Raw genomic sequence first — 26,913 nt, 5'->3', positions numbered from 1 at the left:
GAATCTCCAGAAGCGGTTCGAATAGGGCTGACTGAAGAGCTTGGAGGACCAGGATAAGATCCCATGGCGGCACGGGAATCCTATAAGGGGGAGCTGCATGCTCTTAACATCCCTGTTAGTAGATACTTGCCTGTCGGTGTCTTCGGCTTCTCCACAGACCAGCAGGGTCACCCCTTCAGTCTGCCGCTTGCCAGGAGGGTTCTGCTGGAAAGAGGGGGGGGGGGGAGCAGCCCTTGGAGCTCGGTCCTAAAGCTGAGTGACCCTTAGGCTGGTGGGGCAGGAGGGGAGAGGGAGAGCATAGACCTAGGTCTATGTTGTCCAAGACATACCTAAAAGGAAAGGAAAGAGAAAAAAAATAAACTAAAAAGAATCTGCAGGGATGCAGAAGTGTCCACCTCCTAAGCTAACCTCCTAGACACTAAGCTAAGGCTGAGCTAGCTTACTGCCTGTAGGGTGGTATAGGCTGGTAGGAGGAGCTAGCACTTCTTTTGTTTTTTAGAGCTTAGTGTCACCTCCTAGTGGCACCAGCCTATACCCACTGTGTCTGTGTCCCCCACGGAAATAAGCGAGAAATTAATATTTGTTTTAAAGGGAACCTGTCAGGCGGGAGACAGGGACCAAACCCACCCTTATCCCTCAATAGGGTGCCTGTGGAGTTGAGTGTCTATTTTATACGTGTTATTGTGGAGTTGAGAACTTATTTTATATCTGTTCCTCCATTCTCTAGTCTTAAAATGTGTTAATGCTGAGTAAGCGGCTATTGGGAAAGAGGCCCCCGCTCTGTCTATTTACTATGTTTATGGCTAGGAGAATTTGTTCTTTACTTTAGGGTCTGAGGATCGTTTACTATAGAAAAGGGCAAGGACACCTGAGGACAAATATCATGGCAGCTCTTGCAAGCTATGTAAAAACCCATGGTTCAGATAAATAGAATACATAATTGACACTCACTCCAATCAGAAAAAGAATTAATATGTATGTAACATCTAACCAATAGGAATTTGGTCACTGCCCATGTCTTTCTTGGTTGGATGCCAACTTTCTTTATGTATAAATATGTGTTTTTGTCCAATAAATGATGAGCTTGATTCACAGAATCCTGTGTCTGTGTCATGTCTCCCAAGCTTGTAAAAATACCCTACTGATAATTTGGAGTCTTGCTGCAGCATAAGGCAGCACCCAGGTATAGCTGGGAGACTTTATTCTAAGTCTCACCCTAACATTTTCTGGCGCCCAACGTGGGGTGTGGCCTCTACACCTCAACAGAATGCTGCACATCTGGACCACGAAGGCGACCCGAGAAGGAACGCACAGACCTGTAACAGCGCTGTAAACGGTAAGGCAGCACCCAGGTATAGCTGAGAGACTTTATTCTAAGTCTCACCCTAACAGTGCCAGATACCTATATACCTTAGGGGGGGCAATACAATACTTTAATAAAATTTTTCGCTGGACTTCTCCTTTAACCTCTTCTCCCGATGACGCTCGTCTTCGTGTGCATTATGCTAATGAGCAGAGATGAGTCCGATGTCCATAAAAAAAAAATGCATGAAAAATGTACTGAAACATATTGCTTAAAACAATCGGACTTCTGACTCCATCCCGCCTTGTTTATGTTCTTTTTTTTTTTTATTTCGTTTGTTAGATTGGAGACCTTAGTCTACCACGCTTTGTCCTTCCTGAAAAATGTATACCCAATGTATACTTTAATTAATTTATTTAGAGTCAAAGGAAAATGTAATGCCTTATATTTCCATACATTTAGCGTATCTGTTTCATATTTTCAGGCGTGCACGTTAACAGGATTTGAGTTGAATTCTACAACTTTATTTACAAGGAAAAGACTTTACAGGAAAAAAAAAGTTATAATCATGTAAAAATGTATAGAAACGTATAGCTATACATCTAAGGGTTACGTCAAAAAACATTCAGACGTGCAAATGTTTGTCTACAATTTTGAGGTAAACAATGTATGATATATACATTAAGTGTATAGCTATATGTCTGTATACATTATGAAAACATGATGTGAACCCAGCCTCAGAGGCATTTGATGTGATGTCCTGTACTACAGAAAGGGGTAGATATATGCCTTTTACTTGGTAACTATTGGCTAAATGAGTGTTTCTTTGATGATCTGCCAACTAACAAGCAAATTTATACTAATGTATAGTTCTTGCAGCCATTTAAAGGGTTATTCCACTCAAACATAATGTTTCATAAGTTGCTGCCCATGGTAAGACTAACAATTCATTCCATACTTGTTTTTATCTATTCATTCTCCTTCCCGCAGTTCTGAGCTGCTGCTTTCTGCTGAAGACACAAAAATCTGTGTGGGCCTCTCTGTCTCCCCCCCCCCCTTTCTGAGACAGCTGATTGAAACAAGACCCTGACTGGCTTTATCTGTTACATTGTAGCTTCTTTGTAATGCTGGGAGGGTGAATCACAGTGAGTTCATTAGCAACTTAGATTATGCCTCCCAGCATTACAAAGAAGCTTCAAAGTTGCAGATACAGCCAGTCAGGGGCTTGTCTACATCAGCCGTCTCAGATGTATATCAAAAGTTATGCTTGAGTGGAATATCCCTTTAAATTCCTGCTGTTGGTCGCACGACTAATCGTGTCTTGTGTAAGCTCAGCAAATAAGCACAGATCACTGAGACTGACCCTTGTTATCCTGAAGGGTCTATAATCCTGTTCAGAGTACAGGATGTCACACAAGCTACAGATACAGAACAGGAGCATGTCATGTGATTGCATGTGAGACTGGGTTACAGAGACAGTACAATAGTCAGTGATACATATTATTGTATTCAAACTGTTTGTACAATTTGTATAGATTGGAAAACCCCTTTTTAATGCAATATAATGAAACATATTTGTAAAAAAAAAAAAAAATCCATTGCCCTAACATTTATTTAACATTGCAGTTTTTAGAGATGAGCGCAACTAGAACATGCTCGGTTCGGATTGTTCAACATTTGATCACTAGTGGCTGAAAAACTTGGATGCAGACCTTGGGAGTCCAGGAATACATGGGTACGGCCATAGGCTGTGTCCACCAGGACTCCATAGAACTGCCTAACCCACCAGTAATCAAATGCCGAAGGACCCGGACATGCCTACCCCCCCATCTCTAGTAGTTTTCTTTACTTTTTATATATATCTTGTTTTATTATAATGCCCCTTCTCTTCAGTATGACGTTGATAAGGTAACATTTCCATTAAAAGTAACAGCTGCAACTTTATGTTCTTATCTTAATAAATGAGAAGGATTGCCACTATAAAAATATCCTGAGAAAATATGTCATCTCACACATTATAAAGCCAAGCACCAATATTCCACTACACCATGCCACTTAAGGGTCGCTTCACACATACTGTAGTGCAGCAGGACGCAAATTCTGCAGCAAAATCCGCTGCGATACCCGGTACTGTCATTTTCTATGGGTTTACATGCTCAGGAAGCCTAAGAAGATAGTAGGAGCACGGGCAGGTAATGCATTAGCCCAGCATCGGTGGGTTAAGTGGGAAGGGGCTTTACATTCTCGCAGCGGAATGAAAAATCTGCTGCGAGTATGTAAACCAGAGAAAATGACAGTACCAGGTATCACAGCTAATCTCGTTGCGGAAATCCGCTGCGATGTGGTACATGTGAAACTAGTCTAAAAGTGGTTTAGGAAACAAAGTATTTTTTATTTTTTTTAGCTGTTACTGTGCCAGGCTGAGAACGAATCATTTTACTTCCCTAACAATGGATTCTCTAGAGCCAAACTGACTATTTAAAGTGACACTGTCACCTCCTTCTTGCATTCTGACATCTCTACACAGGTGTAAAGGGTAAATTTAGCTGTTTTCATACCTTCTTTTATATCATACGTCATGGTGCTTGTTCAAGTAAAAAGTCATCTTTTATCAAGTGCAGATTGTGTTAAGTGGGTGGGGCTCGCAGCATTAGCACCACTTAGCCCCGCCCTCAACGTCACAGTTGGCCCCGCCCCCTCGCCAGCCATTGGAACAGGCTGGCCGAGAGGTCTAGACCCCACCCCCTTTACATTGGCCAACCAATGTAAGTCAGGGGGCGGGACCAACGGTGTCGTTGTGGGCGGAGCTAAGCAGCGCTAATGCCGCAAGGTCACGCCCACTTAACACAATCTGTAGTTGATAAAAGGACACTTTTTACTTGAACAAACACCATGACGTATGATATAAAAGAAGGTATGAAAAACGCTAAATTTACCCTTTACACCTGTGTAGAGATGTCAGAATGCACGAAGGGGGTGACAGTGTCACTTTAACTTCGGAAAAGCATATTCCCCTAAGGTAAAATACATGCTGAATGATTCCCCCTCCTGGAGACTAACAATTCCTTCCATACTTGTTATTATCTTTTCAGTCTCTTTCCTCCAGTTCTGAGCTGCTGCTTTCTGCTGAAGACACAGAAAACGGTGACTGAGCTTTTCACTCCCCCTCCTCCCCGAGACGGCTGATATAAAAAGCCCGACTGTCTCTGTAATGCCGGCAAGGTTAATCAGTGAGGTCATCAGCAACTTGATGCAGATTAACACTCCCAGCATCACAGAGTGCAAACACAGCAAGCGACACTGTTTACATGAGTTGTTTCAAGAGGGAGGGGGGGGGGACAGAGTAAACGGCTTACAAAGTTTTGTATCCTCAGCAGAAAGCAGCAGTTCAGAACCGGGGGGTGGGGGGATATTGTACCTGATCAGAATATCCCTTAAAGCCTGCAGAAAACTGATTTTAAGAGGGTTTCCAGGCAAAATGTATTGTTTGCCTATTCTTAAAAAAACAAATCACATTGGCACCCAGTATCTCCAGAGCAGCTGTCTGCTTCCAATTCTTAGACTGTGTATACCAGTTTTAAGGGACAAGCCAACAATACATTTTGCCTGGAAAACCCCTTTGGACAGTCACGGCAGATATTGTCAGGATTCACAGCCCCACTTTCTTTACTATTATAAGCATGATATTGAACTTGAGGAAAATTGAGCATAACTAAACCTAGTGATGACTGAATTTACAGTAATAATGAAGTGAATCGCTTCATAATCTCTGCAATCCGCTCATCAGCCGGCTGCCTTCTAACTCACTGCCTTGTGCTGCTCCACCCGGGTGCTGGGAAAGCTGGATCCAGTCCTGGGAGACTTCTCCCGATTTCCCAGGACTGGATACAGTTTTTCCTGGCACCCAGGGTGAAGCAGCACAAGGCAGTGAGTTATAAGGCAGCAGGCGGATAAGCCAATTGCCGAGATAACAAAGCGCTTCACTTTGTTATTACTATAAATTTGCTTGTTTTGCGTGCAATTTAGACTTTAGGATTATGTAAAATGAAATAACTTTTAATAGTAAGGATAGCAGTAAGCCTTCACATACTTGCATGTGTGCCCTGGTATACATTTATTTTAGATTAATACAATAGGAATGAGTGCTCAGTATTCAAAGTTGCCACCAAAGCGAAATCCCGTCTCCATTAATGCTCATACAGCATGGTGTTCTCATTATAGAAGATGTGACCTCTCGCCTGTAGATCATTGGCAGAAGAATGGAGAGTTATGTCGTAGAGACCTTGATATAAAGTAACAGAACTAGTGCCCCTTTCCTCTTAGCACAGAAGGCATTGTAAATGTTCAATACACAGGTTAGGGTGGTGTTTATCCGCCATGTTTTGTGCGTGAAGTGCTCTTGCATTCCATAATGAGGAGGTAACCGTAACCTTTGCCATATATATATATATATATATATATATATATATATATATATATATATATTATATATATATAAGGTCTTCTGGGCAGATTGTGAAAATACAGTTGGGTACTAAATCAGTTTAGTTCTCTAACTCTCCCCTGTATATCTCCAGAAGAAAGAGGAAAAGCTACTTCTATCCAGACATTACAGAAGAGAATCATCTGTGCAGCCGCCCTCTAGACCATAGCGGAACTCCTGGAGGTTGGAAACACCATAGAAGTGGATAAAAGCCGCAGCTACAACCAGGACATGAAAAATCTGGTGAGACTGAAACTGCAAAGGAAGAAACAATTTTACTGTAACATAAGTTTCTCAAATTTAATCCCCCCCCCCATCCTCCCCAAATTTACTGTAATATAAACACTTTAGTAAGCAGTGGACCATAAAACATGCTATTAAAAGGAACCAATTGAGCTATGATTTGCAGCAGCACAGTATATAGCTACTGAGCAGCTTGGAGCATACCAGCCACGGGGAGCTGCACAATAGATCTATACTGTGCTGCTGGGAAACATATCAGCACAATTGTGAGATTGGTTCCATTAAATGAAATACAAAATACACATTTTATCCTATGAGCAATATGTAAGAAGCCAAAACTCTTCTAAATGAAATCTTACCCAGATATCAAACTTTCCAGGGAAGAAGCGTTCGGGGATCCGTGCTGCATACAGACCAGCCCCTGTTATATACATAACGGCCATCAGGAAGAACCAGCCCATCTGACCCACTGTAGTCGCTTTGACAAAACCCTCTGCGATAGTAAAATGGAGAGTAGGAACAATGCCGCTCAGACCAAGACCCAGGAATACACCTAGAAAGACAGGGTGAATAATGAATTCATATAGGTTTATGCATGTGGATATTACATAATGAAATTCCCATCATAGAAACATAGAAGATGTCGGTAGAAAAAAAAGACCACCTGCTCCATCTAGTCCGCCCTATTAGTATTTCCCTTCTTATAATCTTAGGATAGATATATGTATATACCAGGCAGCCTTACATTCTGTTATTGGAGATTTACCAACCACATCTGCTGGAAGTTTGTTCTAAGCATCTACTACTCTTTCAGTAAAGTAATATTTTCTCACGTTGTTCTGCACTGTCCTCTTGTTCTTGTCTTCCCTCCTGAACCTTATTTAGTCCTTTAACATATTTAAAGGTTTCGATCATGTCCTCCATTTGTCTACTTTCCTCCGTCTTTGGACCTGTTCTATTTTAGTGATATCTTTATGTATGTGAGGTTCAGAACTGGACACAGTATTCCGGATGTGATGTCACTAGAGCTCTATACAGCGGGGTCACATCTGGAATACTGTGTCCAGTTGGAAGGACCCCACAAAGATGGGACACAGTGCTGTAAAGCATCATACACACAATAACGTGTAATAATGTTGGTCTACCAAGCTAATGACAATGTGCAATGATCATCCAACATGAAGCACAAAACGACCCTTAAACAGAGCTGTAAATCACACCGCAGTCTCACTATTGAGATGAAAGCAGAGAAACCAGCATGACAGAGTTATTTTTCAAATGCTTACTATACCATACAGGTATGTTCACACCTACTATATAAGCTGCAGATTTTTTTTTCCTGGTAAGTCAATCAATCTGAAGCAAAACATATGCACCCTAAAAATTGCTGCAGATAATCAGTGGCATATATAGTTCACATGAATATAGCCTATGTCATGGCAGTTAAAGGGGTACCTCTGGCAAAAAAATCTTTCAAATCAACTGGTGTCAGAAAGTTAGATAGATTTGTAATTTGCCTCTATTTAAAAGAAAATCTCCAGTTTTCCAGTACTTATGTCCTGCAAGAAATGGTGTACTCTCTCCAGTCTGACAGTGCTCTCTGCTGCCACCTCTGTCCAAGTCAGGAACCATCCAGAGCAGCAGAAAATCTCCATAGAAAACCTCTACTACTCTTAACAGTTCCTGACATGTACAGAGGTGGCAGCAGAGAGCACTAGTTGATTTAAATAAATTACATTCCTAGTAAGTGGATTTCATGTAATATATATAATATATTATAGAATATATAACGATTAATAAAATTACCTGCTCGTGTAGGTCTATGCTTTGGTGTTGCAAAACGATCCCATTGTGCTACAACAATTGCAGTGATGCCCAGTACACAAACTATGGACAGGTATATGAGACGTGGTTGAGGAGAGCAGTAGAATGAGTAATACAGCCAGGGCACAAAGCTTCCCATGATGAGGAGGGCGATACCAGAGTAGTCCAGCCTGGAATATCACAAGTCATTAATGCTAAGAGGCGTTCACAGGAAAACCGGCAAATTATTCCAGAATGATCTGCGTGTGCGTCAGGGCTCCACATAGCTAATCTTATAATATCTGGAGAAATTATTCCCGTCTACTGTGATTTGTGAGGGAAGAAGGTGTGATCAGTGACCAGTGCCATACTGAAGAACAGGTTTAGTAACTAATTGTGCAAAGATACTGTATATCACTTCACAAGTCCTACACGTATAACTATATTAGTCACGTATATATGCAAATATCTCAAATATATCTTTATCCCTGGGGAATGAGGAGTAGTCTAATAAAAAAAATGGCTTCTCATACAGACAGAAGTGAGGCCTTTGTATTTTGGCAGAAACACCTACAATATAAAAGAGGGTCTATATGTAGAATATGAAATAAATACTCAATAACTACATGTAATATAGTTACATGTGACAGCTGTACAGAAATACACTTAAAATGCACATAAAATCCCAGGAACTTTGTGAGATGTGATTGGACACTAGTATGTAAAAGGTGGTTTATGGAAGTCCAAGGGTGGTCCGTGGGTTGGTCATTCTACCCTGGGCAATTTTTTTCTAAACATAAACGGAGCTTTCCGGAACTATGATAAGACGACTCCATAATACATCAGTCTGTATGTCAGCGCTTATATCCTCGTACCTAATGCTCTACCAGCAACACAGGGGTTAATGGCATATCTAGTGATTGGATTTAAGGTCTGCTCCAGATGAGGTTACCTTCTACTTGACCTTTGTGATACCTTTTTAGGGGTATATTATGATACTGGTGGACCAGTCACAGGTAAAGACTTATATATATATATATATATATATATATATATATATATATATATATATATATATATATATATATATATATATAGTGCTGTTCATGTTTCTGCATTTACGGTAGCTGAGAGACAGCGAAGCAGATATTAAAGGAGAAGTTCGGCCACAGGAACATTTTTTGAAACTGCAGTCTCTGCCAGGCTCCAGGATATCCAGCAGAGCAGACATCACAACTGGACTGGCTGCTCAGTCAGTGACTGGGGCCGGAAGCCGCTGCAGTCACTGCTTGGCTGAGCAAGCAATCCATCAGCCGGGAGGGGTATTTCCCCCCCAAGTCATGACATCTTCACAACTCGGGAGAAAATACCTTCCAGCGGGAGTCCTGGTGCCACATGGCACACGGGGAGAGGTAAGCAATGCTTTGTTATTTTTCTCTCCCCCGCCGCCTGTGTCATTTTCAATATGGCCGGACTTCTCCTTTAACAAAGCAACAGAAAGATTTATTTAGTTAGCAACCAATATTCTGCAAATCCATTAAAGAAAGCAGTGTAAACATGACTGCAGGATTATTCATGCTGCTACAGCTACATGGAATATGGGATGTGAAGATACTTACTTAGAGAAGGTGCGGGAGACTTTCTCGGAGTGACAATACACCGTGTGGAATAGCCAGGAAAAGCTGAGACACAACACGGCCCCCAAAAAGAACATTCCAAACACCACCTTCTCTTGCAGGGGAGCCATGAAGTACATGTTAGGTCTAAGCATTGTCAAAACGCCCAGGAAAAGGAACAGCACAAAACCTGGAAAGTAATAAAATAACACAAGACATGAAACAGAAAACAGAATCACTGAAAGCTACATGTATGACCCTGGCTGTTATACACATAATGCAGGGGATATAGCGAGCAGCTGTGACCATCTAAAAAAAAAAAAAAAAAGACAGAAAAATAATTAAAAAAAACACACATACACGGCTAGAGAGATCTGATATATGGGGAAAGGGGGGAGAAATGAACCCATGGTCCAGATTAAAAAAATGTTTTGAGATTTAAATTTTACTTTTATTAAAAAACAGGTTGTATATATATCAAGTGGATCAGTGAAATAAGGAAGAACCTTATCCCTGATGAAGGTGTCCGTGTACACGGAAATGCATAGGATCTCTTTTGGCTTGCACTAGGATCTGTACCTAAGGAGAATGAAATTGAACTGTTTGAACTTGCGCGCAGTGCTACCGGCCGAAGCATCTGCCCAGTTCAGAAGATTTCTCCCCAATGACCAACTTTCCATGGAAGCTGGACGTGGACTCTGGTTGAACTATACTGATATTGGCATTCATGTAAGTGAGTACTTGGATGTACTGTATTTACTTTTTAGCGATCGGTTCTTTACCTATACAGCTTTGAAACTGATTTGAAAGAAAATCAATGTTTTAAATTTTTTTGTGAACTACCCCTTTAATAGAAATACATATTTTAAAGGCCTTTTTACGCGTTAGGAACACTTGATAAGCCGATAATCGGCCCATATAAGGCTATGTTCACACTACGTAAAACTACGGCCGTAGTTCTCGCCGCAGAACTACGGCCGTTGTTTTGCGGTGTGTGACATAGCTTTATGTTGAATGGGATCCTGGCCGGATCATACACGCTCCGGCCGGGAGCCCATGCGGCGCCGGAACAAAACTGACAGGTCAGTTTTCTGCGGCCGGAATTCAGTGAATTCCGGCCGCACAAAGACCTGTCAGTTCATACAGTAAAGCGAGCGGCTCCGGACGCTCGCTTCACTGTGGGCTATGGGAAGCTCTGATGCGGGCGCGCCCTGATGCGCCCGCATCAGAGCTCCGTGGCCGGACAGATCATCCGGCCGGTACTTAAGTGATGATCCGGGCACAGACCGGCCTTTCCGTGACCCGGCCGGGGTCACGGAACGGCCGGTCTGATATGCCGTGTGAACATAGCCTAAAAGTGTCAGAGATCAGCCGATTGGCAAATGAATGGATTTTCCTTCGGCACGGCCACCTGATAGATCATTCTGCAGGGTGCCAGAAACAGTCATGTCTATATGTATATTGGGGTTTCTTCCCCAATACTTAAACCTCACATAAAAAAAAATGAAAAGATAAAATGCTGAGCGGAATTTACACTAGAATGAGAAAACTCCAAAAAGAAAACGCAAAAAGCAGGAAACACTGCTGGCCATTTTTTGGGGCGTTTGTAAAATGTGTTACAGAGTTTGGATGATTGAACTTTTCTCTATATAGAGCACAAACATCTGCGCTGATCTACCAAGCTGATATTCTGGGCTGAAGAACAACTCAATGTATACAGGATAACTACAGGTAACATAGATAACAGGCAGAACCTGGCGCACATTACCAGCATGTACCAGTAGTCATATATTTTACACATACACACACACATACAAAATTCATATATAGCAGAATATACGCACACACCATTCATAAATGGCAACTATAGGAGAAGATATTGTTACATGCTACAGCGTCCATTACATCATATTCACCAGAATTGTACCTAGTAAATGAGTCCATATATTTCCGGTCTCGGTATGTATCCTAAAAATGCTCCTGAAGCAGGCTCGGAATGACGGCATTGGTGGACGGTGTCCATGTAACAGATAATCATTGTCCTTCAGCCAGTCTGGGAGCACATCATACGGTATAACTCTCCACCGGCCCTCCCAAACCTTTCAGGAAAAGAGGGAAAGGAATATTTTATATATTACCTGGATAGTTCTAGAAACCAACACAGAAATTATAAAACAAACCACATTAATTTTAGGTTTCTTTGTTTGTGATTGTGTATGTAATATATGTATATATTCTGTAATCTGTATGTAACGCATGAAAATAATCTGTAATGTAACATGTAATCTGTATGTAATGTAATGTTTGTAATATAATGTATGTAATGTAAACTGTAATGCATGTATGTAATGTACTGCATGTCTGTAACCTATGTATGTATGTATGTATGTAATATAATCTGTAATGTAATGTACTGCATGTCTGTAATCTGTAATGTATGTATGTATGTAATGTAATGGATGTCTGTAATCTGTAATGTATGTATGTATGTACGTATTGTAATGGATGTCTGTAATCTGTAATGTAACGCATGTATGTAATGTGTATGTAATGTAATGTACTGTATGGCTGTAACGTGTCTGTAAGGACCAGTTCACCATCAGTATAATAACGCTGTGATTTGCATCCCTTCCTTATAGGAGCTATAGCTTTATAATTTCTCAAGTTATATAACTGTATGAGGGCTTGTTGTACATTCCATGGTTGAATGATTTAGGGCAGTACTGTAGTTCTCAAAAACATTTTTGAGGGAGGGGGAAAAAAACTGCAAGAATATTATATATATCTTTTTAGGGAGTATTTTTTATGTACTGTGCAATATAATGACAATAGTGACACTCCTTGTCAGTATGTCTTTGTATAGCAATGTAGTGGTTAGTAGCCTACCGCAATAACGTTAATGTAAATGGGGCAACTGAATGTTCATTTGGCCAACACTCTTCCCAAACAAAAATCTTTAGAACAGGTTTTTATTGTATGTACTCTGGAGGTAGTGTGTGCATTGAGCCCTGGCACTTGCAGTTGGCTGCAGCATTTTTCTATTTTGTTAGCCACAGCAGCGTGCAAACTGCATAGTTCGAACACGTGTTACTGAAGTGCTGGATATTCATTCAGAAGTATTGCTGCATCATATATGAAGATACTCCGTTTCTCCAAACAATAAGTCCTACCCTGAAAAGAAGCCCTAGCTTGATTTTGCTGAGTTTCTGGAATAGGCTTAAAATTATAAGAATCACAGTAGTTTACATTCACCCCTTATTAGGTTACCAGTATTTGTACCTTATGTACCTTGTTTATGTGAAATCTCCTACACCATGTATTTTAACCCTTAGAGGACCGGGCCAATTTCAATTTTTGCATTTTCGTTTTTTCCTCCTTAAAAGGCCATAGCACTTGCATTTTTTCACCTAGAAAATAGTCGCGGTCACGGGCTACATGCGGCATTTAATTAGGTGTAATTTTAGATAAGCTGTGTAACCTATATGGAAAATTGCCAGCTTCCATAAAGCGCCCACATCCAGCAGCACCGACTACAGGAAATAATGTGCAATAAGTAACTGCCTGTATGTAATATAGATGCACCAGAAAATGGCTACAACATAAAAGGGACAGGTAGGTATTGATTCTTTATGTCCCCCTCCTGCCTGCACCAAATATTTAATTTTGGCCGGACTTCTTTAAATCCATGAGACAATTAAGAATTCTCTCCCCATATACTCCCATTCTTATCTTCTTTTCAGCATGTAAAGTCCCGAACAACAGTCTGGAAATCCATTCCAATGAATGAACTAGCTATGGCCACAAGTCAAGATGTTCCAATAAAAGAGCAGTGACATTCATTTCCGCACCTTATAGACAAACTCCTCCATTTTCTCCATGGCGTGATGTGCCTGAAGCGGTAAAGTCAGCACCCGGACCTCTTCTTCCTCCTCTTCTTCTTGAGACCCCTTGGCCGCTTGGTTTTCATTTCCCTGTAGCAGAATAAGAGATTATAAGTTCAATATGTAATGTAAGATATTGCCGGTGACAAGAGGAACGTTCCAGAACTATCTATATCTATAATAAACCTAAAATGTTTAGTTCAACATATTCAGCTCATTCAGATAAAACAACGGGGCATATGAGGATAAAAAGAGCAGGAAGAGGGGGTAGGGGGCTACAGGGACATATCAGCAGGTTCATTTGCACAAACTTGCTGATAGTTTCCCTCTAAGGAACACACTTACATACACCTGTAACTGGTCACACATTAGTAAGTAACCCCTTGCTATATACTTACACAAGTTCCTGTTTGGCTCTTTCTTTCTCTTCCCACTTCCAGGAGGGGTCCCAGTTCTGTTAGCTCTAAGTCTTCAGCATCTGCACGAGTGTTGCTGGGCACGCCACCCTCCTGCCCGGAAACCTTACAAGTGGCCATCTGGCCGTATATGAAGGGGGGAGGGGAGTTGTATAGCTGTTTAATGGCGAGCCTGGTGTTCTCTGTCTTCAACCTAAGAAACCAGAAACATGTTATATTTAGGCTTCCCAAACCTATAGACACCACAGACATGGTAACGGCCATTCATCCTCCATTTATTTGTGTTCACACATATGCCCCTAGTTCCCTGCCAATAACCTCACAATGTTACTGGGATTATCTGCAACCTCACGCGGCTATTGGGGGGGCATTGGTTTCCATATATATTGGGTATATAGAACACGCAGTCACACATCTACATACTGAACTCCATGAGACATAGGCCCAGAGCCCGATACCCGCAGCAACCAATCACAGCTCGGTTTCACTTTACCATGGTTTGTTGCGCTGTGATATCAGTTGTTGCGGTGAGTATCAGCCCGCTACGTCTGTAGTTCTAGAATTCCGCTCAAAAATATCTTTGAATACGCCGCTGTCCATGGGGATAACCTAACACACAGCGTATTCTTACCTTTCTGCGCTCCCTGGGGTCCTCCTACAGGCCTACAGTGATTGGTTGAGCCGGCTGTCACACTCAGACGAGTCTGTCTCGGAAGTGGAGACTGGATGGTCTCTGTGGGACACGCGTACAAGGTCCCCGGGGGAGCTCAGAAAGTAGGAATGCGCTATTTGTTGGGTTATCCCCAAGCGCAGCAACATTTCAAAACTTCTTTTTGAACGGAAACCCTCTGAACACCTGAGGCACCACAGTAAAATGTCACTGGTTCCCAGGAGTGATAACATTTTTTATTACTTCTGACACACAGGTTAAAGGGGCTTTCCACATATTTTTATTATCCTGAGGGTTGCCCCCAGTATCGGATTATTGTGGGGTCCAGCACACAGCTGTCTACCACAGTACCCACATATACAGTATAAAGGTCAGATGGCTGTGTACATGGTGCTGGATTACTGCCGCTCACTGAGGTAATCTGTAATGTATTGTATGTAATCTGTAATGTCATGTGAGAAAATGGCCTCCGCCTATTCCTCTAAGATCGTTTAGGGATGAGCGAATCTACAGTGGTAGTGAAGCAAAGGCCTGCGCTAGGCTCGGCGGTCAGCTTGACAAACTGCTGAAATTCAACTTCGTACTGCTCTGCTCCTAGTGCCTGGAAAAGCTGGATCCAGTCCTGGGAAACTGGGAGAAGTTTCCCAGGACTGGATCCAGCTTTTCCGGGCACCCAATTCCTTTTTTTGGTTTTCTAATATTCTCTTGGCATACACACATGCCATCGCCCACCCTACACACCATTCTAGTAGAAATAATGAGACTAAAGATACATCCTATGCAAGATAATTAGAAATGGATTAATACTGGAGCGGCGCTCACCTGATGATCCCCACCGCTCTGATCTGGTTACTTGGCTTCAGCAGTGATGTGCCCGTGTACCCCCAGCGGTCGGCTCTGTATACCAGTGAGGCTGCTGATTAACTGCAATGGTCACAGGACATGGTCATCACTGTTGCCAGGGAGAGCGGAGGGATCAGAAGTCATCTAGACAGTTTATCCCCGAAAAATTTTTTAATACTGAGAGACCCCCATAAGAAGGCTCTTGTGCTAAAACTGTACTGTTCACACACAACATATATTATACATATAATACGTAGCCTATACAATGCTAGTCGTACACAGCCTATATTATACATATATACATTGGGTATTCTAACTTGGGTATTATACATATATATTGGGTATTCTCTCCCCACTGACTAACCTGGCTCTTTACATAAGGCCTAGTTTACATAAATCCGGCTGCGTTTCCCTCTGTTGCAGTAGAGAAGCACCGGAAGGAAACGCATCTCTGAACTGATCCCATTGTTTCGAATGGGAACAGTTCAGATGATCCTTTCTACAACTGATGCCGCCGGACCGGCCATACGGCAGAACGCAGCATGCAGCGTTCTAACGTACGGCCAGGTCAGCTATCCGGCATCGCATCCACTAAAAGTCTATGGGGCACGGCACGGCGTGTGCAGACGCATGCATTATGCATACTCGGGCTTTTGCCTCCTGCGCTCCGTCGAAGTCCCTGTCCCGACATTAAACTCTTGTGACCCCTGCTCCTCTATACAGTGCAGCACCATTTAGGACAGGGGTAGGAGCCTTGCCTCTCCAGCTGTTGCACAACTACAACTTTAATCATGTCTGGGATATCCAGGCATGATGGGAGTTGTAGTCTTGCAACAGCTGGAGGGCCAAGGTTCCCTACCCCTGCTCTAGAGGACTCCCATGTAAAAGTTGTCCACGATATTTTCTCTCCTGTTCTGGTGCTGCCCCCCTATATAGATGGCCCCTATATACTGTCTTAGAAAAAATTGATGACAACTAAAGGAATAAACTGATTGCAACTGATATTAACTGATGGCAACTGATGGTTTTTCATTAAAAAATAATATAAAACCTGATGACAACTGATGCCTTTTTGCCATCAGTTGTGATATCAGTTGCAGTCAGTTTTTTTACAAAAAACGGAAACTGATGCATCTTATATATGTAAACTAGGCCTAACAGGTTGTATAGAGTCTTTTTGACTTTATTTACACTTTACTACTTATTGTATTGTTCTCATTACTCTATGTATTATTGTAGTGGTGTCCGCCTCTCCAGTTTATTTGCATATCCTATACTATACCCGTCATGCACGGCCTATACTATACATGTCATACATACAATTCCCATTACAGAACACTGATGTGACAGAAGCCGCATAATGAGAGGTCTCCATAGAGGAGACTGATCTCTCTCTAAGTCCTCAGGGATCGGGCTGATACCTGAGAGGATTTAGCTGTAGAGATCTACATGGACCGCAGCAGCATCTATCGGACGCTATAACAGGAGCCTATTCTATAGGATTACATGTACAGCCCCAGTATACACATCCCATATACACATCCCATATACACAGATCAGCCAGTATACACATCCCATATACACAGCTCAGACAGTATACACATCCAATATACACAGCTCAGCCAGTATACACATCCCATATTCACAGCTCAGCCGGTATACACAGCTCATATACACAGCTCATATACACAGCTCAGACAGTATACACATCCCATATACACAGCTCAGACAGTATACACATCCCATATACACAGCTCAGCCGGTATACACATCCCATATACACAGCTCAGACTATATACACAGCTCAGCCGGTATACACATCCCATATACACAGCTCAGACGGTATACACATCCCATATACACAGCTCAGACTATATACACAGCTCAGCCGGTATACACATCCCATATACACAGCTCAGACGGTATACACATCCCATATACACAGCTCAGCCGGTATACACATCCCATATACACAGCTCAGACTATATACACAGCTCAGCCGGTATACACATCCCATATACACAGCTCAGACGGTATACACATCCCATATACACAGCTCAACCAGTATACACAGCTCAGCCAGTATACACATCCCATATACACAGCTCAGCCAGTATACACATCCCATATACACAGCTCAGCCGGTATACACATCCCATATACACAGCTCAGCCGGTATACACATCCCATATACACAGCTCAGCCGGTATACACATCCCATATACACAGCTCAGCCGGTATACACATCCCATATACACAGCTCAGCCGGTATACACATCCCATATACACAGCTCAGCCGGTATACACATCCCATATACACAGCTCAGCCGGTATACACATCCCATATACACAGCTCAGCCGGTATACACATCCCATATACACAGCTCAGCCGGTATACACATCCCATATACACAGCTCAGCTGGTATACACATCCCATATACACAGCTCAGCCGGTATACACATCCCATATACACAGCTCAGCCGGTATACACATCCCATATACACAGCTCAGCCGGTATACACATCCCATATACACAGCTCAGACGGTATACACATCCCATATACACAGCTCAGCCGGTATACACATCCCATATACACAGCTCAACCAGTATACACAGCTCAGCCAGTATACACATCCCATATACACAGCTCAGACTATATACACAGCTCAGCCGGTATACACATCCCATATACACAGCTCAGACAGTATACACATCCCATATACACAGCTCAGCCAGTATACACATCCCATATACACAGCTCAGCCAGTATACACATCCCATATACACAGCTCAGACGGTATACACAGCTTATATACACAGCTCAGCCAGTATACACATCCCATATACACAGCTCAGCCAGTATACACATCCCATATACACAGCTCAGCCAGTATACACATCCCATATACACAGCTCAGCCAGTATACACAGCCTATATACACAGCTCAGCCAGTATACACATCCCATATACACAGCTCAGCCAGTATACACAGCTCAGACAGTATACACACACGACATACCCCAGTGCCCCCGGCAGCTGACACGTCTGCCCTGAGGGACGGCTCCCGGTGACCCCCGCACACACACGGTCCAGCGGGAGGCTGGAGTATCGTCCTTGCAGCTATTATCTACCAGACAGACATGTTTACCTCAGGCTTCCAGCCAATGTCCCCGGAACAACCACAGCCTAGGAAATGACAACTTCCGCTGTCAGCGATCACCGGGGGGGGGGGGGGGGGGGGGGGGGGGGGGTCCTGCTCTTCCTGCTACTGAGGTTCCGGCGCCCGAATATGGAGACGTGTGCGGTGTACTATGCGGCTTCTCCCGCTGCCCCCTCCATTCCTAATACAGCTGAGAGGTCTCCGTGCACGCGCTCTGCGGTAATAATGTGTTCCGTCTCCGCGGCGGCCATATTACCGTAGCCCAGCCTCTTACCTAACCTGCCACCTTCATGATTCATTAGAGAGTTATCCAGCCCTACATAAACATGGCCACTTTCTTCTAGAGACAGTATGACTCGTCTCCAGTTTAGGTGGGGTTTGTAACTCAGTTCCATTAAAGTGAATAAGGACAGAGCCAATTTGCACTTGCATTTTTCCACCTAGAAACCCACATGAGCCCTTATTTTTGCGCCACTAATTTTACTTTGCAATGACAGGCTGAATTCTGAAAAATCAGAAAAAAAATAAACGTATGGTGAAATTGAGAAAAAGAAAACGCATTTTGTTTATTTGGGGGGTATTTGTTTTTACGCCATTTGCCCTGGGGTAAGACTGACTTGTTATATATGTTCCTCAAGTTGTTACGAATACAACGATATATAACCTATATAACTTTTATTGTATCTGATGGCCTGTAAAAAATTCAAACCATTGTTAACAAATATATGTTCCTTAAAATCGCTCCATTCCCAGGCTTATAGCGCTTTTATCCTTTGGTCTATGGGGCTGTGTCAGGTGTCATTTTTTGCGCCATGATGTGATCTTTCTATCGGTACCTTGATTGCGCATATACGACTTTTTGATCGCTTTTTATTACAATTTTTCTGGATTTGATGCAACCAAAAATGTGCAATTTTGCACTTTGGGATTTTTTTGCGCTGACGCCGTTTACCGTGCGAGATCAGGAATATGATAAATTAATAGTTCGGGCGATTACGCATGCGGCGAAAGCAAACATGTTTATTTATTTATTTGTTTACGTTTATTTATACATGGGAAAAGGGGGGTGATTCAGACTTTTATTAGGGGAGGGGCATTTTGATTGAAAACATCACTTTTTTTTACTTTTACACTCATACTAGAAGCCACCCTGGGGGACATCTAGTATAAGTGCACTGATCTCTCATTGAGATCTATGCTGCATAGATATGTAACATAGATCAATAAGAACGGCATTCGTTTGCTTTCAGCTGCTGCAGCCGAAAACAAACGAGTGCCGAGTCGGGATCAGCGCCATTTTGACTGAGACCCCGGCCGGCACCAGACACGGAGATCGCTCCTCCGGGACAATGTCCCGGGGGGCCGATCTACACCACTAGACACCAAGGAACGGCTGCATACGGTAATCGGATGCAGCTGTCAACTTTGACAGCTGTATCTGATTACGTGATTAGCAGGCACGGCGATCGGACCGTGCCCGCTTATAGCCGCAGTCCTAGGCTACATGCGGAACTCGGGATAGAGCCGGGTCCCCGTTCTAAACGCCCTTACCGACAACAGGGCGTAAATATACGCCCTTTGTCGTTAAGGGGTTAATTGCAAACCAACCCTTACCTGGAGACAAGAGTGGTGCTGTCTCTGGAAGAAAGCGGCCATGTTTTTGTAGCACTGGATAACTGCAAATCTTTGTTGCCCAATCACAGTTCAGGTTTCACTTTCTCAGAGATACCAACTGGTTGCTATGGGCAAGGAACGGTGCTGCTGGTTGGTGTTGATTAAAGATGAGCGGAGCTCAAGCAGTCTATGGCCTATTGCTGTATCCATGTTTTTCAGGACTTCCTAGGGCGGCATCCAACTTCTTCAGCCACCGGCAATCAGGTCCTGCCAGCTGGAGTTGCGCTCATCTGTAGCGTCTACCTCACAGAGAGAGAGCCCATTGTATTTATGAGCAGGAGTTGAAACTTTACAAAGGGGGAAAAGTTATTTTATTACACTGCGCGAGGCGGAGGGGGGGACGTCAACTAGTCATCTGTAGCCCTCTGTGACTAGTCAAGGTTCTCTGCCTATAAGTGTGCAGTGCGGGGATGATTGACAGGCAGAGAGGCTCATTAGTGGCAAATCATTCTCACACTGCGTGCTGACAGGCAGAGAGCCGTGACTAGTCAATGGTAATGCTAATCTTCACGAGCTGCACAGTAGACACCACTGGCGTTGTTGTGGCGGTTGTAGTTGCTGCACGGGACTGCGCAATCTTTTATTTAGGAACCCACACAAATCAGAAGTATAGTCTTTTGGTTGAGAACACAGGGTAAGGTTATTATTTTCCATTTTGCTTCTGCTCTGTGTGGTGTCATCTCATGCGGCGTCCATTGTTGTGGTGGCACCTTGTCTGGAGGTGGTGTGGCCTAGAGCCCAGGGGGCTATGTCTAGCAGCATTGGGACTGCTACACCGCTTCTCCCCCTGGTGCATTGCTGTGTGGGGCTGCGCCATTTTTTAGGGACCCAAACAAATCAGAAACCTTGAAGTGGTGTGTGGGCATATGTACTTTGCTCCTGATGTTAAAGGGGTAGTGCGGCGCTAAACATTTATTCACAAAATAACGCAGATTACAAAGTTGCACAACTTTGTAATGTGTGTTATGTATGTTAATGGCCCCCTTCCCTGTGTTTTCCCCCACCCACGCTAGACCCGTAAGTGTTGGTGCATTATACTTACCGCATTTGTGTCGACCCCCTTCCACCATCTTGTGACAATGACATAGTCTTCGGGAGGCTGGCCGAACCGCTCCATCCGTACTACCCCTTTAATAGTATATAGTGCTGAGAAGCAAAAGGATCAGTGATAAGTATATGGATGTCTGTTTTTTCTTCCTAGAACCTGCTGCTGAGAACCATATCAGTTAAATTGTGCTGATTGCTTCCCTTCAAAGAGGTAGTTTGTAATTCGAAAAAAGAGTTGTGTTATTACTAATGCGTCCTACCATCACTCGTGGAGTGGACTGGATGTGCGACCCTGCCACTCTCTTCACCCAGTCAGCCCCTGCAGAATTACTACAAATCCAATTGTGCAGCGTATCTCACTGTCCTCCCCCTCTACATGCCCACCCAGCTCAAATCCACCCCTCCTTTCACAGCCATATGGTTTCTAGCTTGCTTGGACAATCAGGAAGGAAGAGATCTGTCATACAGGGGGCAGAGCTGGGGGCTGGTCTAACAAAGGGCAAGACATTCAGATAGCCCCCAGCTTTGCATCACAGTGACAAGTTGACACAAAATGGCAGCCAGGCTGAGTTGCCGAAAAATCTAGGAACTACTAGAAAGATGGATGCCGACAAGAAAGGTTATAACTCCATATAACAAAGTTCTATAAATGTGGTGCTAGATTTAAAAAAAGTTACCACCTCACTATCCCTTTAATATAATCGATTCCCTTTAAAACGCTTTGTTAACATTAAAGTTGAGCTGTTGGTTGATATTAGTGATGAGCGAGCATGCTTGGTACTTGTTCGAGTATTAAGGTACTCCACGAGCTTGGACGAGTACTTGGACTAGCTTCTCGCTATACTTGAGAAAATGGCATCATCCTTTTCCTGTAAGTTTAGGCGCAATTTCTCAGCCAATCAACAAGCAGGAGACTCTTTGGTACATCGTGCGATGATGTGGTACCCATACATGTTGATAGCAGCGATTGGTTGGCCAGATCAGATGACATGGGCATATAAAAATTGGGGGCGGAGGCGTCACATGCACGCTGAAAGCGATTAGGGACAGAGCTGCTAATTGTCAGGGAGAGCGTTGGCTGGGACTTGCAGTGCAGCTGCCACGATCTTAGCTGCACACTGTGGGGATCGACCGCTACTAGAAACAGTGTTAGGAAGGGAATTGGCGTTTCTGTAGGCAGGCATACTAGAGAAAGAACCCAACAGCCCTTGTAAGGGCTTAAAATCTTTTTTTTTTTTTTTTTTTTTTTTGGAGGACTCCAGACTGCTGGCTGGGACTTGCAGTGCAGCTACCACGATTTAAGCTGCACACTGTGGTAATTGACTGCTGGCAGAAAGGGGACAGCAGGTGGTGCATACAGACACCAAAGAAGTCCTCACTACTATATATATTTTTTTTTTGTGGCTGGTGCTGCTGCTGCTGTTGTACATTGTATTACTGTGATTTGTAGTACAGCTGCATAGAACCTCACTGCTCATTGTCCTGTGTAAGAGGTGGCATACACCATAAAGCACCACTTACACACAGACTATATGACAACCTCCAAAAACTAGTGTGACCAGTATCTTTTGTCATCTGCAGCCAGTCTGCAGGGTTGCTTCCTTTATAAAAGCAGCCATATCTACCCTCGCTGCTCATTGTCCTGTGTAAGAGGTGGTATACACCATAAAGCACCACTTACACACAGACTATATGACAGCCTCCAAAAACTAGTGTGACCAGTATCTTTTGTCATCTGCAGCCAGTCTGCAGGGTTGCTTCCTTTTTAAGTGCAGCCATGTCTAACCTCACTGCTCATTGTCCTGTGTAAGAGGTGGCATACACCATAAAGCCCCACTTACACACAGACTCTATACGACTACCTCCAAAAGCAGTCTGAGTAATATATTTTTCTTGCTGTGATCTGTAGTGCAGATATCTCAGTCTTGACTGGGCAGTGTCCATAAAATGGTGAACCCCAGGGGTAAGGGTCGAGGACAAGGGCGTGCGTTTTCAAGCCATGTAGTGGGCTGAGGCCGTGGTTCTGGGCAGGGTGACACAGCACCCCTTGAGAAGGGAGCAGTGGCACACCGCAGACGTTCACTCCCTAGCTTATTCTCACAACTTGCGGGGTCTCAGGGTACACCGCTATTGAAACCACAGCAGTGTGAACAGGTGATGATGTGGATAGCGGATAATGTGTCCAGTAACTTATCTACCATCCAGGGTACCCATGTTCGATCCTTAGCTGTTGAGCATCTATGGCCTGAAGAGGAGGAATTGGTGGAGAAGGAGGAAATTGAGAGTCAGCCTATTGAGGAGAGGGAATTCTTGTGTGTTGGGACCCTGGTGCACATGACTGACTTTATGTTAGGCTGTCTTTCCCGTGACCCTCGGGTTAAAACATTTTTTGACAACACCGATTAGTGGATGTTCACCCTTCTGGACCCTCGGTACAAGCAGAACTTTTCCACTCTCATTCCTGCCAAGTAACGGAGTATGAGAGTTAATCAATATCAAAAGGCCCTGGTGCAGAAGCTGCCTTATCTACCTTGTTCACTGAGTTCTCACCACAATGCTGTTTCAGGCCTAATTTTTGGGAGGTTGAACGCCTGCGTTGTCTACCTTGTTCATTAAGTTCTCACCACCATGCCATAAGGCATAATTTTTGGGAGGTTCCATGCCTGCCTTATCTAAAGGCCGATAAAGGTTACTTTATGGGCTGTTTTTTTAATCTTCGATTTCAAATTTCAAATCAAATCGACTTCAACTCAAGTGCTGTTTTGCAGGGCTGTCAGGTCATCTGTTGTATCTCCAAGATACACGCCACAGCTAAAAGGAACACACAGTGAAAATGGTGGATCCTAATGTAGGATCCTTGTGTTGTCCATTTCAACCATATAATTGGTGGATGATTTGCGGGTGTCCTCTGTGTCAGGGCTGCGGCAGCGTCCCGTGCCCCGTGCCGCCACCGCACCTGCTCTTCCCCCGCTGCTGCCGCCGGAGCCCATGTGCAGGGGCCCGGCGCTGCAGTCACTTCGGCCCCTGGGGGCGCCTTACCTCACCATGTGCCTGTTCCCGTCTGACCCGTCTCCTAGGGCGCGCGCGCGCGGCTGTCACAGATTTAAGGGGCCAGTCCACCCCTAATTACTGTGTGCACCCAACCACTGCCTATAAATCCCAGCATGCCCTGTCCCTCGTGTTGGAGCCTCTACATGCTTCCCATAGTGTTTGGCCCAGTTCCCCGTTGTTCCTGTCCGTTGCCCTTGTCCCTTGTTCCTGTCCGCTGCTACTGTCAGTTGTTACAGTCTATTGCCGCTGCCACCCGCGGTTCCACCCGTGACCACTATCTGCACGTTCACCTGCCCTCTGCCTGCTAGCCTACTGCTCCTGCTTCACCTCGTCCGCCGTCACTAGCAGCCAAGCCAGGGGTAGCGACCTGGGGGGTCGCCTGCCGCAGCAAGCCCGTCACGCCTTGCGGCGGGCTCTGGTGAAAACCAGTGGCCCCTTAAACTCTGCTCCCTGGTGCGGTTTATGCCATAGCTGGTGACGGTCCAGTGGATCCACGACTCCAGTCGTTACACTCAGCTGTCTTTTCATTTTGTAGCTGTTTCAAAGGCAGTAGTCAACAGCTCGATAAAGGCCACTTTATGGCCTGTTTTTTTAATCTTCAATTTCAATTTTCAAATCAAATCGACTTCAAGTTAAGTGCTATTTTGCAGGGCTGTCAGGTCATCATCTATTGTATCTCCAGGATACATACCACAGCTAAAAGGAAAACGGTGAAAATGGTGGATCCTAATTTTGGATCCTTGTGTTGTCCATTTCGAACCATATAATTGGTGGATGAATTGCGGTGTCCTCTGCCGTCCTTTCATTTTGTAGCTGTTTGAAAGGCAGTAGTCAGTAGCTCGGTAAAGGCCACTTTATGGCCTGTTTTTCTAATCTTCAATTTCAATTTTCCAGTCAAATCAACTTTAATTCAAGTGCTATTTTGCACACATCACAGCTAAAAGGAACACACAGTGAAAATGGTGAAAAAAGTCCACCCACTACTACCGCACTTGCCCTCTCTCTTAAATACTCTTTAACCCCTTGCCTCCGCAGCCTGTTTTGGCCTTAATGACCAGGGCCTATTTTTCAAATTTGACCTGTCTCTCTTTATGTAGTTATAACTCTTTTAACTATCACGGTTATTCTGAGATTGTTTTTTCGTGACATATTCCTCTTTAGGTATGTGGTATACTTTGGTTGATACACTCTGTAGTTTTTTTGTGAAAAACACAACATTTGCGCAAAAATTAGAATCATTTACAATCCTTTATATTCAAAATTCTCTTTCTCTCTTTCTCTTTCTGAGAAAAATAGTTATGCCACATGAATTAATTATTACTGCAACATCTACAACATGTCTACTTTATGGTGACGTCATTTGGTGAACGTCCTTTTACTTTTTAGGATGTTAAAGGGCTTTGCAGCGATTTTTAAAATTTTCAGGAAAATTTCAAATTCAGATTTTTTTAGGGACCAGTTCAGTTCTGAAGTGGATTTGTGGGGCCCGTATGTTAGTTACCCCCATAAATCCCTCCATTCTAAAAACTGCACCCCTCAACGTATTCAAAGTAACATTTGATAAGTGTATTAACCCTTTAGGTGTTTCGCTGAAATTTAAGCAAGTTGGAGGGAAAATTTAAAATTTACTTTTTTTTGGCAGATATTCCATTTTAATCCATTTTTTTTCTCTAACACAGCAAATACTAACTGAGAAATGGAACTAACTACTTATTCCCCATATTCAAATGTTTCTAGAATGTGGCCGCAGTGCATCACCTGACTCAATCACAGGCCACAGACATGACAGAAGACTTATGTATTTTGGGGGTCTTTTCTTATTTAAGGTTTTTTATAGTGACCATGTCACAGAGGCCTTGCGGTGCCAAAATATTTGTGTAAGACAAGTTGACTAGAGATGAGCGAACCTCGAGCATGCTCGAGTCGATCCGAACCCGAACTTTCGGCATTTGATTAGTGGTGGCTGCTGAACTTGGATAAAGCCCTAAGGCTATCTGGAAAACATGGATATAGTCATTGGCTGTATCCACGTTTTCCAGACAACCTTAGAGCTTTATCCAAGTTCAGCAGCCCCTGCTAATGAAATGCCGAACGTTCGGGTTCGGATCGACTCAAACCCGAACCCGGTTCGCTCATCTCTAAAGTTGACGTTTCTGGGGGACATGTGACACCCTGATCATTATTTATTGAATTTTTTATGAGATGGTATGAATAAAAAACACAATTTAGCAGCTGTTTTTCATAATTTTTTTGTACTATAGTTTACAGTTTACTATATGTTACATATGACATGTTATCGGTATTCGTCAGGTCGGTACGATTACAATGATATCCATGTTATATTTTGTTATAGTTTATGGCGTTTATACTATAAAAACTGTTTGTGTCTTGCATATTGTAAGACTGGTAATATTTAAAGGGGTATTCCCCCCAAAATTATTTTTGCATTAATAGGTTGCTCACCCGTAGCTTTCCATCTTTCCAATCTAAAGTTATTACGGATTCTGCACAGTTTTGCCGTTATCTAGATGTAGTCACCCCCACGGAATGCATAGAATCATCAGCAATGAGTCCAACCTGACACGCTCCCTGCTCCCTGCCCCGACCCTCCGAGACGGCATCACGTGTCCTGAATGGGCCGGGTTAGGCTTCTAACCCAGCCAATCACACACTGTTTAACCCCATTCCCGCCCACCCTCCACTGTGTGCTCCCCCTCGC

At 43.5% G+C, this 26,913-nt stretch overlaps 1 protein-coding gene across 3 annotated transcripts; it reads right to left on the bottom strand.

Annotated features, from left to right (window-relative positions):
• Positions 1 to 5,794: 5,794 nt before the first annotated feature.
• ADIPOR1 (adiponectin receptor 1) lies at positions 5,795 to 18,497 on the bottom strand. Of its 3 annotated transcripts, XM_069972590.1 has the most exons (9): positions 18,411 to 18,488; positions 15,238 to 15,339; positions 13,728 to 13,938; positions 13,297 to 13,419; positions 11,376 to 11,547; positions 9,452 to 9,638; positions 7,836 to 8,023; positions 6,389 to 6,582; positions 5,795 to 6,041 (listed from the first exon to the last, which is right to left on the bottom strand). In XM_069972590.1, exons 3-9 carry the CDS (start codon positions 13,863 to 13,865, stop codon positions 5,913 to 5,915), a joined length of 1,131 nt encoding a protein of 376 aa, XP_069828691.1. In that variant the 5' UTR covers positions 13,866 to 13,938; positions 15,238 to 15,339; positions 18,411 to 18,488; the 3' UTR covers positions 5,795 to 5,912. The 3 variants fall into 3 exon arrangements, with proteins under 3 accessions (XP_069828691.1, XP_069828690.1, XP_069828692.1); XM_069972589.1 differs by lacking the exon at positions 15,238 to 15,339 and having other exon boundaries at positions 18,411 to 18,497; XM_069972591.1 differs by lacking the exons at positions 15,238 to 15,339; positions 18,411 to 18,488 and adding an exon at positions 18,282 to 18,341.
• Positions 18,498 to 26,913: the final 8,416 nt, after the last annotated feature.

This window comes from Dendropsophus ebraccatus, chromosome 5 (genome assembly GCF_027789765.1).
Source record: "Dendropsophus ebraccatus isolate aDenEbr1 chromosome 5, aDenEbr1.pat, whole genome shotgun sequence".
Lineage (NCBI taxonomy): Eukaryota > Metazoa > Chordata > Amphibia > Anura > Hylidae > Dendropsophus > Dendropsophus ebraccatus.
Note: the sequence above shows the minus strand (reverse complement) of the source record. Positions and strands in the feature narration are given on the sequence as shown.